At 43.2% G+C, this 11,584-nt stretch overlaps 2 protein-coding genes across 15 annotated transcripts in view; one reads left to right on the plus strand and one right to left on the minus strand.

Moving 5' to 3' along the window:
- PAN3 (poly(A) specific ribonuclease subunit PAN3) overlaps window positions 1-11,508 on the minus strand; it is a 76,897-nt gene extending 65,389 nt beyond the window's left edge. For 5 of the 14 annotated variants that reach the window (XM_085216106.1, XM_085216100.1, XM_085216102.1 and 2 more), the window contains exons 1-2: window positions 11,050-11,508; window positions 5,983-6,117 (exon numbers count right to left, since the gene is read on the minus strand). In XM_085216106.1, coding sequence (XP_085072232.1) covers window positions 5,983-6,117; window positions 11,050-11,491 — 577 coding nt within the window. In that variant the 5' untranslated portion in view covers window positions 11,492-11,508. The remainder of the gene's footprint in view (window positions 1-5,982; window positions 6,118-11,049) is intronic. The other 9 variants (XM_085216108.1, XM_085216105.1, XM_085216101.1 and 6 more) reach the window with 6 other exon arrangements.
- Window positions 10,727-11,584, plus strand: part of FLT3 (fms related receptor tyrosine kinase 3) — a 41,270-nt gene continuing 40,412 nt past the window's right edge. Inside the window, exon 1 of the mRNA XM_085216092.1 lies at window positions 10,727-11,004. The gene's annotated coding sequence lies outside the window, so the exon portion shown is untranslated. The remainder of the gene's footprint in view (window positions 11,005-11,584) is intronic.

Raw genomic sequence — 11,584 nt, forward strand, 5'->3', positions numbered from 1 at the left:
TAACGGCATGCTGCTTATATCCCCTGCAGTCTCACCAGAATGGGAATTTCCACTCCAAAGGAGACTATAAACCACAAAGCCATTTCCATGCTACAGGTACAGCGAAGAGCAAAAGAAGTACTGCAGTCAGAAGAAATCACAGGGAGGACTGGAAGACCAGAATCCACGCTCCAGGCAGATGCACTCAAAGCCTGCAGCTGTACGAACTAGTCAGCGGGGCTTAACACCAACAGCAGCACCAATGAAGAGCTGAATGGGGAGAGATCAAAAAAGCACAACGCTTCCGCTGCAATACACATGAGCTTTGCAGTCAAAACAAGTTTTTGAAGTATCACTGCCAATGTTACGACACTATTTGTATACTCTGAAAAGTTGAGGAATACACCTAAGGGGCTCTAAAGATGCTAATTAGAAGTATAACATGAAAATATTAAAAAAAAAAAAGTTTTAAGGCAGCTGGGAATAGTAAAACAAAGCTGTCTCCACAACCCATGTCCTAGTTCCTCCTTCATAATTCTGAAGAGCAGCCAAACAAACTTCGCAACTCCTCCTTCTCCAGCCCTAAAAAAGACAAAGTTGCTGTTCAGGTAAAAACATATCTTTTTGAATGTAAATTTTCTAAACGAGGGTAAAGAATAGAAAAATTATCACTATTGAACTACTGTGCCATGGAAATTAATGTGTGCAGAACACCAGTTATTTCTCTCTTGCCTGTTCTTTCAGTCCCTAACTCATCCTGTGGAGGATAGCATTTTAACACAACTGTTTTCTGGCAAAGTCCTAATATTTTTCTCACGAGAAAGCTATAAGATAGCAAATCCACCTATAGCAATGAGTAGTTTCAGGCTAGTTTGCCCACAAGTTATTTAGGGTCCACACTGTACTGTCTACCTATTTTAAAACTGTCTGCATTTCAGCCATTACCAGGAACTTCATCTTGACTAAAAGACCACAAAGACCTTCCTCAAAGAACTTTGAGGAACAAGCATCATTTCAAGGTATACTAGATGCACTGTCTACCATTTCATCTTACATTTCCATCAGAGTTCAGATTATATCCAATTTTTAAAGAGTGAGTGACTCCTTTAGATAACAGCACCAGTTATGAGATGTTCCAGTCTGTTGAACACTTATACATCCAATTGGCTTAACTTCCCCAACTGCTCCTCACTACATCAGAGTGAACACAAGAACCCATTTAGCTTAATTTCTCCCTTGGACAGATACAGTTAATACACAAAATCATTAGAACTGAAAAAAGGAAAGTAGAAAACCTTCAAGTGAAGATTTTGCCATATTCAGCAAGGCAAGTAAAAGGCCCCATTAGCATGAAATAAACCCCACAGCTCAACTGCAGTAATCCAGCAAGCTGCTATAGCTGCAGTCATCCATTATCCAAATAAATCACTGGAGCCAACACAGGGCAGAAGCAAGCAGGCAGGACCAGCTGCTCTTCTCCTCACCCAGATGCAGTACCCACAGTGCCAGGCAGCTCAAGCTGCAAACAGCACCGAGTTTCCTGCAGCAATCCCAAGCTGAGCAACATGGAGGCTGCTGCTGTACAGCATAATGTTGATCTCTCAACGCTGCTCAAATACCAGCACTATTTGCTACACAAGTCATCCATATCACTCAAAGCTGTTTCATATTACAGTCTAGGCTTTCTATTGACATGGGGGATGCTCTAGATAGAAAAAGCTACTCCAGAACATGTGCCACTATCCAGCTATGTGAAGGCTCTCAAGCCTAACGGCATGGTTGTGCTGCCAGCCTCCTTGCAGGGATCCCTCAGACTGCTGCAACTGAGTACTGATCCACAACTGAATTCTGCTGATGCTCCACCTGCTGCACTTACTCACTCCAAGATGCATTTCAGCTATTTGCATTTGTCTTCCTATTCTACTAATCCAAACAGTCCAGAAAAACTTCTAGAAGAGGGATAAAGACCACAAGAATGCATTCCACAGGAAAAGCGTTTAGAAGTGAGGCTCATTTGAGCAGAGGGCAGCTTTCTTAGCAATAGCTCCTATTTTCAACAGAGTTCTTGAGAAGCAGTAAGTGTAACTACTGGCTTCAGAGGAAGCACTCGCTTCCTTAAAGTAGCTTCCCAGTTGTAGGCAGAAAGAAAATTAAGATTAACAAAAAATGTGTAGCTGACATAGGTAAGAAATCCCTGCACTGGCTATAAAACCAAACAAGAGCATTCCCCACGACTCCACTGCTGCACAAAGGACGGAAACAGCTGTTACAGCAATGAAAACTAAACAAATACCTAAACAGCAGAGGCAGTTGTACTGGTTTTGGCACTTGGCCTTCTCCATAAGTAGAAGGTGCTTATCTTCCTTCTGCCAAATAGTTGGCAAATCATAAATTCTCCCCTGCTCTTCAAAGGCAAAGGCAGTTGAGAGCATTAAAGAAAGAAAAAAAAAAAAAGTCATTTATCACACATAACCTACACAGGAGATCTTCAACCAGAAGTCTGTAGACTTCACCATAAAAGCAGTACGGTACTGAAAACAAAATGGAAAACAGAAGTCCAGAAGTTCTTTTATTACAATGGACCCTGCATTTAATTTGTCTCTCTGGATCTCTCCTGGCATAAGCACACACTTTGAAACAATGCTATCAGAATGACAAATGCAAGTTTGTGAGGTTTGTGTTTTCTTCTTTTTTTTTAAATCATCAATTATAACTGTAGGTAAGTTTGGTCAACAATTTAAAGAAAATCTGGGCTTGGCCAATTCTTGTCAGAGGAATGTGTTTTGAGGGAGCCTATAAACAGGAGGGGAGTCAACTCTTTGAAAGGGTTGACAACTGCAGGACAAGGGGAAATGGTTTGAAGTTGAGGGAGTGGAAGTTCTTTACTACGAGAGTGGTGAGGTGCTGGAATAGGCTGCCCAGAGAGGCTGCGGATGCCCCATCCCTAGAGGTGTTCAAGGCCAGACCGGAAGGGGCCCTGGGCAGCCTGGTCTAGTATTAAATGGGTAGGTTGGTGGCCCTGCATGTGGCAGGGCGGGTTAGGGATACATGATCCTTGATGGCCCTCCCAACCCTGGCCATTCTGTGACTCTGTTTTATAACATGTTGAAGTTACATAAATTTTCAATAGACCCTTCCTTGGAGAGGAACTAGAGCTTCCTTAAAAACAAAGAAAGATTGATCAGGTGCACCTGAGAAGAAGAGATGGATTTGAGGAAGGGGGGGGAAACAGCAAGAGTTTAGTCTCCTTTTTCAGGAAACATCAAAATACAAAAATAATTATGCAAACTATGAATCCAGTGGTAAAATAAATGCATATATATTTTCATTTGTGCTTACCCAACAAGAAGTGTCTAAATTCCACTGATATTAAAGCTAGAAATTACATTCTAGTAATTCTGGGGGGAGAAAAAAAAAAAAAAAATTGAGAAATTCAAAAGGCACTTTCTACATTTTACGTACTCATCCAATAACATTTTGCTTGGTGAGTAACACTGCAGCTTAATGTGACAGCTGCAATTAAAAATAAATATCATCTTACATAATTCTTCACCCACAGGATTTTAGCACAAAGTAGGCTTCCCTTCAGATGCAGGCACCAAAGAGAGGGGGGAGTAAAACAGATGGTTATTTTTGCCTTACCTATTTCAAAGATTTTTTTTTTATTTTTTTTTTTTTCCAAGCACAAAGCATCTCATCACAGCCCAGGTATTTGAGTAGTACTGTGATGAACTCAACAGGAGTGCTTCAGAGGAATCAGTGGGTTTAATACTGTTTTGTCTTACTAGCATTATCTGAATACTAACACTATCTGAAAATGTGACATTTCCATTATTTTCATTCTGAATAGTAAATAAATATTCCACTATCCTGTACTGCTTTTACAACCTTGGCATCAGCACTGATAATCCAGTGAACTGTTCTTAATGTTCTTTACAATAATGGGATAAACAGGCCCAAAAATGAACAGACTGAAGTAAGACCCCAAAAGATTTTTGTTGACATATTTTTCAAAACAACTATATGAAGATGTCTGGCAAGGTAACAAAACAGATGAAATAAATCATATTGCTACACTGCCTAACAGCCTTACCATGATTACTTTATGCTGCAAGAAAAGTTTTTATTTACAGTGGCAGTCTTGATTGGAACTCACCAAGCAGCCACGATGCAGGCACTCTCCACCTCAACACAGGCTGGGTAAGCTTATTCGCATGTTCTCTGCACATGTGTATTCCAAGCTGTTATCTCAACTAGATATAAAGCAGCAAAAACTACAGTGCCATACCTCCAGTGGAATTTTAGAGTTGCTATCCTAATACTGAGACTAGAGCAATAAAACTTTGTATACAAAGCCTACCTATGGCAAGTCATTCAAGACTCAGAAAATTGGTTTAGTGTCTTCGAACCAATGCGGTGTCAGAGGAACATTTGTTTCTCTTACTCTGTACTGGCATGTTTGTATGGGGAAATAGCCAGGTGCTAGATGTGCTTGCCCTGCTTGTGTACCTCTGCAGCAGCTGCTGAGCACTGTATGTATCAGTAAATGCATCTTAATGGCACTGCAGAGAAAGCAACAATATTATTGTTACAACTTGCTACAGCAAGCAGCTTCTTCTGGTCTTATTTTACACCTCTCATCAAACACAATCACTTTCCAAATCCAACTAATAAGCATTGAAATAGAGAGAGTAGACAAAGACATGTGCAGTAACCCCCAGACATGAGGAGCAAGAAGTAAAATACACCATTGGGTTGTGCTGCTGTAAATGAAAGTGTGGTCAGAGGGCAGACAGCGCAAATGAACCAACCTGGCTGAAAGACAGACAGGAAGCAAAACAGTTTGGGAAACGCTGCCGTATTTACAAACACTCCCACTAAGTGACGAGATACTCTTGAGTAGGCAAAGGAAAACAGTAATCTTCACCATAAAATTAAATGACTGGGTTGTTTTTAAAAATAAAGGAAAGAAAGATTTCTCTAATCATAGAAGCATCTGAAAAAGCCTGAAAAAAGGTACCATCCTTTTGCACCATGAAGATCTTTGTACTGCACCTAAGAACAGCAGGACTCTCATTCATGGACTAAGTCCAAAAGCACAGTGATAATATAAACCCAAAGTGATACTTTTGAAAAAGAGCCATCAGAAGCATTCCGTTATCGGGAGAAGCAATTCAAGCTAATGTAACTATTTCATATCAAAGCTTTCAGAACAAACATTCTCTAATAGTTTTCACTATTCTTGATGTATTGCATCAAGTTGTTCAATATATCACTTTTTTTTTCTTCAAAATATAAGTTTAATTTTAACACCCTTCCTCTAGTACCTAAAATTGAACTTCCTAATATAAAAACAGCTGTATGAAATGGATACAGATGTTCTGAAGTCCTGCCTTGGTTATTTTCAATAGGAGTGGGAAAGAGATGACAAAAAAGAAAGGAAAGATCTTCCTACCCATTTCATTAGCACTAGAACAACTGAAAGAGAGAGAGAGCCTACCCATGGGTGGCAAGAATTTCATATCATGTAACCAGTCTGACTACAACTTCTACAGTGCATGTACTTATTATGACTTCAGTGTTTGAATTATTTCTATATCTCAATTCTCAAAGAAAAGGAAAGAGTAAAAGACCATAAGGAAGCAAATAAAACAATACAATCAGGTCTAAACACACAATTATCTTTGAAGATCAGACAAAACAATCACATCATCAGAACTTAACTTCCAAGGGACTGATGGAACACACACAAGCACAGAGCACGATCTACACCAACTCAGCTTCAATACACAGGGATTCACTATACCATTTTTCTGGCAGCGTAACGTATTACATCATTACCAGAAAACAACAGATAAGGAGAACATCAGCCACATCAGCTTACTAGCTAAATCCCTCCACTGACCCCCTTTCCAACAGCTGCCTCAAGACCAAGAGATTGTTTGGCCCCTGAGGTCCTGCAGAGCTGCTCCTCCCTGTGTTTCTCACCCCACCCACACTTACCATTTGTCCACTTTTCCCGCAGCAGTCTAAATTTGCTTCTTTCCTTACACAGGGAACTCTTTCTGAGCTGGTCCCCAACGTCACTATTTTCTGTGCATTCAAATCCTTCCTGCAGGCCCACTCCTACAGTGATACCTACAAAAAATCAGTTATCTAATAACTGCTGGACAGAAACTAAGCAGGGATGCTCAGTATCTTAAAAAACATTAATAAAACTTCAAACTGTTATCATACATATGAGCTTTGAGTTCATTCACACAAGGTCTGTGACTATCCCCCCCCCCCCAACAAATACTCCTTTTTATTTTTGTCTTTGAAATAAGAACACAATTGAAACTGTAACAACTGTTAAGTACTCAGATGCCAACGCACAGTGGGTACTACCAGAAACAAATAACCTCAAATACTCCAGAGTATCCGTAATTCCTGGGGAATATTTTGACTTGAATTATTTCTCACACAATAAAGAAAATCTTCCAAGTATATAAATAGAGAAAAATCAGTTTTGAAAGTGTGCTTTTTTTCTTCCCCCCCTGAAAGTTTCACATGTTAATAACGTTCCTCAAAAATCTCATGATTTGTAGATTCCGAAGTTTTTCCTTCTGTTTTTCTTTAACCCCTTTGGTAATTTTCCATTTTCTTCCCAATTTCCACACAAAATATTTAAAAGCTGGAGAAAAAAAAAAAAACATCTCTATAATTTCCAAATTTCTTGAGCTGACACACGAGACAAGAAGCCATGAAATGAATCCAGTAATTTTCAGCTACTCCCATCCATCTCTTAACCTGTTGGTTTTAGTCTTCAGTTCTCAAGTGTTTAACAGTCACCAATCACCCCAAAATCAATTCTCAACATCATCTCCGATGTCTTAAAAACACTGAGAGTAAAACATTATCAAAACTGTATTCTCTACCAGCTCCTGGAAAAGTAATCAGGAAAATTAAAAGATAAAGCATCTCTCTAATAAGAAAGTTCAGGTAATATGACAACCAATATAGCATCACTTACAAGAAGTACAAACAGCTCTGGAAAAGAAATTCTCAGCTCTGCACTTTAACTGCAATAGCTGCTTTCTGTATGCAAGCAAAGAAGGACCAGGGGAAAAGAGGCTGGTATATTGCATACCATACCATATTTACCTTTAAAGTCTGAGCTAACTGATGGTTTCTTAATACTACATGCTGCAAATACTCAAACGCTACTAGAGATGATGATAAAAATCCATATTTAGAATAATCCTCACCATTGTTTTGTTGCATTAAGAAGCGTAATCCAACAGATTACCTTTAATATCTATTTTCCTGAATGGCTTATCTTCCCATTTTTTCTACATCCACTATTTCATTCTGTTTAAAGAGGAACGGACTAGTAAAGGCCTACACACATTTAAAAAAAAAAAAAAAAAGCAGAACATACACAAGTCTATAAGTCTTTCCACCCCAAACCTAGCCTACTTATGGATTTAACCAAACCTAAAACATAGTCCTCACCATGCTAACTGCCAATTAATTGCATACAGTTGCTACAGTAGCAGTCAATACCCACTAGGGCTACAACCAGCCTCAGAACATACAACTTACAGGGTGAGAAAACAGTAATAATGCTTTCATTAGGTCAACCCAATGCAACCTGAGCCTCCATACTTTTTTCCCCGTCTTCTCACAGGCAGGCAACAAAGCCTGCACTGACAGGCTTTCTCTGTGGAGAAAGGCGGAGCAGCACTGTTGATGGAAATATCGCAGGCACATTACGGAAATACTGATCTGTTTTAAAAGCAAGTTTTCTAGATGAAGGATTTTGTACAGAATAAGGCTTGAAAGCCCAAGAAATAGCCAGCAGCAGCACTGTGCTCATGGTCAGCTCCTCAAGTCCCCAGGCCAGTAGCACTGGCTCTGCTGTCACAGAGCTCAGAGCACATCAGCACCAGGTAAACGGAGCACTGGCAGCAGCCACCACCTATCCTATGTTTTATGGCAAAATTTACAACTGGATTTTAACATAATGACACTTTTCCTTAGACCCTCCCTCGAGCATCAGCACGCAGTAATGCAGGCACTGAACTGCTCCTTACAGAGCTTGTAAAGGTTTAAACAGAACAGAGAGCAGACATGAGATGTTTCTCATGCCATGATGCCTCTCACCTGCCCTTTCCTAAGCTGCTCCTTAAAACCATATCAGTCATAACTTTCACCCTAAATGCCAAGGAACAGTAATTCCCACATCTCTGCTCCTTCTACAGTCTTCCCAGGCAAGGCACCACTGCTGCTCCACCTGCCAACTGGACTGACACCTGGTACTTGTGTCCATTGGAAGAAACCTTGAAGAAACTTTTTTCCAATGCTTTTTCTTTCTTTTGTCTCTGTGATAGAGGTCTTACATGAAACGAAAAAAAAGAAAAAAAAACCCTCCAGGCAGGTAATCACAAGCTATGTTTCTTATTTTGCAGCTGACCAACTGCACACTTCACATGGAAGACCGAGCAGTCACTCCTCCAACAGAAGAAGCAGGAACAGTGCTTTGAACATCTGTGCTCCAAATGCTGTGGGGCTGAGGATGCTACATTCTGAAAGTGGATGGAGTTCATCAGCACTGGTAGTCTTCCTCCCCGAGAACAGAAAAAGCCAAAGTAGTCAGGTTAAAGGCACACTGAGCTCACCACCTCAGCTCTGAGGCTAGACAGCAGTTACTTGTGCAGATGAAAAGATGAAAGCACAAGCTTGAGGCAAGGATAAGGCATGGTTTCCCAGAAGGCTCTAAACCACAGGGGGGTGAAAGATGAGTTTGACTCAAAAATGAATTGTGTTTTTGTTGAATTTAGTAACCTCAAACAGAGCTTTCTTCCAATAGTATCTGATGACTTTCTGACCTCCTGTCAGATGTTAGTATCTCAAACATCTATGGCACAGAACAGTTTAACCACACACTGTGTGAAGAAATATCTGTTCGTTAGCTCTGAGCACGTCACCTGCTTGTTTCACTTGATAGCCTGGTACTGAAATACTTCTGCCCTGAAATACTTCTTGTCTTTTCACTGTTCTCCTCCTTACCACTCAGTGTCCCCATCATCTATGTTGTGAGTCAGTATTTGGGGAACCTTCATGATTACCACAGAAAAACCTATAAGTAAATTAATAATCCCGTACTCAAAGCAGGATTAGAGTAACACGCATGGTAGAATGAGGCACTGACCCACTTTTTAATAATAAATAGGACTACACAGTTAATTACTCAATGAGCATTATCTGCTCTGTGCACCAAATGAGGCTGGGGTCTAGCGAGAAAGAAAGAAGTCAGCACACATACATGTGTACCTAAAAACTGCCACAATGCTTCTGCATTAGGGAAGATGGGCAATGGGACTATACAGGCAGGCTACCTTTGGGCACTTTCTCATTTCATATTCTTCACTTCAGAACTTCAGGGTTAAATGAAACCCTTGTGTATTGTTTTCTACATCCATAAAAGCTTTCATTCCATCCACTTGGATATCACACTGGTAATACAGCAGGACATCAGCAAGGTAAGAATTTTAGATATTAGCTTTCAGGACCTATACAGATCAACTCCAGGTTTTGAACAAATATCTTTGTGAAACGAAGCAAAGCAGCCCAGATGCAAGACTGGGCCCACTCCATGGTTCTTCACCTTTCATCATTCTCTCCCTCCATTCTTCCCTTGCTCTTACCCTAGCCAGACCCCTTCAATACAAGACACTCATTTACCAGCTCAAGCTTTTGCCTTTGCTTCATGTGAGGAGGCTTCCCCATCAGGGAATTGCCAGTAATGTTGGAGGGGTTTGTCCATTCTTGCTGCACTCACATCAGCTGCAACTGCAGAAAGTTCTACAGAGTCTTAAACCTCTGATGGGCTGAAACATATTCAAAGCGTGATTTCCAAATAATTTAACTACTCAGCAACATCAATCACTGAGCACACAAGTTCTAGGGTTGTTTTTTTTTTCCCTTATATTTAGGACTTACATTTTAGAATTCTTCTTTATGAGAACAAATAAAGAATATCCTTCATATGGAAGCTTTTATCCCTATGTCAGCTCTGCATCCTTTCTCCAAGCCTAAAATTAGTAGCTTACAAGACTTAACTCTATATAAAAGGAAATCATTTTTAAAAAGTGTATTCCACACCTAATTCCATCCAAAAGAGAAACAGAGGCAGAATCACCAGTGAATCTTTCCCATCTGCTTGTATACTAGGAAAGAAAAGCAACAGACTTCAGTTTGAACAACCGAAGTTTGATAAAACAATCAACAACTAAAGATGGCATTTTTTAATAGAAAGCATTGAGCAATTCTATGTTTCAGGGTCCTCCAGGAAGAGTGGACGCAGCAATGTCACGTTAAGGCAGTGCACTGTCCAGCTCTCCATTGCACAGACGTTGCTCAATGGCACGAGCTCACCACCTGGGCTCCTGACACATGTATCAAGCGCTGAGAGCTCTACACAGGAAGGAAGTTCAACATGGTTACATCTGCCTTTCACACACACACACACACACACACACACAAAAGCACCTGGATGTGAACACTGAATTACTTAATGTAAACAAATACCAGCTTTATGACAGATCAATAATGCAGCCAGGCTTAACGCATTCACGCAAAGAGGCATGACACTTCCCAGGCAGCTGGGCTGCGCTGAGCAAACCGAGCCGTTCCCGCAGCCGGCGCGCACACATATCGTTACGGAATCGTCATTTACAAAACCACAGGCATTTTTCTGCGCGGAATAATATTTCAGCGGGGACGCTCCAAACTTCCAACTTCAGACTCAGCCGAAGTTGCCCGCACGAGGCGCGACCCGGGCCGCCCCAAGGATCGGCTGTCCGGGCACCGCCTCCGCTCCGCCAACGGAGCCGGACCGGCGGGATGCCGCAGCCGCACAGACCCCCTCCGAGCCGCCCTCCCCGCAGGGTTCGGATGGAGCAGCGCACGGGGGCGGCCCGGGAAGCGGCCCAGCCAGCATGGCTGTTGTTATTTGTTTCCGGTAGCACCACGGCACGCTCGGTAACCGCCTCCCCGGCACGAACGGCGCGTCCTCCCCGTACTCACTCGCCAGCCGCGGGCCATCCAGCCCCGCGCCGCCGCCGCCGCCGCCGCCTCCTCCGCCGCCTCCCGCCCCCAGCTCGGCTTTCTTCGGCCCCACCACCGCCGCCGCCGGGCCCGGACTGGCCCCGTGAGGCACCGGGTATCCGGGCCCGGCGGCGGCGGCGGCCGGGGGGAGGCCGAGGGGCAGCGCGCCGAGGGGAGCGGCGGGCCCTGGGCCGGCGGGGGCGGCGCCGGGCTCCTCATGCAGGAACTGGCACTCCTCGCCGTAGAAGCAGGTCTTGTCCTTGGCGTAGTAGCGGCAGAACTTCAGCTTCACGGCCCCGCCGCCTCCGCCTCCTCCGGCCCCCGCCCCGCCGCCGCCCGCCGGCCCCGCCGCGCCGACCCCCGCCGCCGGCGGCCCCAGCACCGGCGACGGCGAGGAGCAGGGCAGGCCGCTGGGGTTCATGGCAGCCGCCCCGCCGCCGGGGTCGGCACCATGGGGAAGGAGGGAGGGAGGGACGGGGCGGGGAGGAGGAGGAAGGGGCGCGGGGACCGCCGT

This window comes from Meleagris gallopavo, chromosome 1 (genome assembly GCF_905368555.1).
Source record: "Meleagris gallopavo chromosome 1, MGAL_WU_HG_1.1, whole genome shotgun sequence".
NCBI classification, from domain to species: domain Eukaryota; kingdom Metazoa; phylum Chordata; class Aves; order Galliformes; family Phasianidae; genus Meleagris; species Meleagris gallopavo.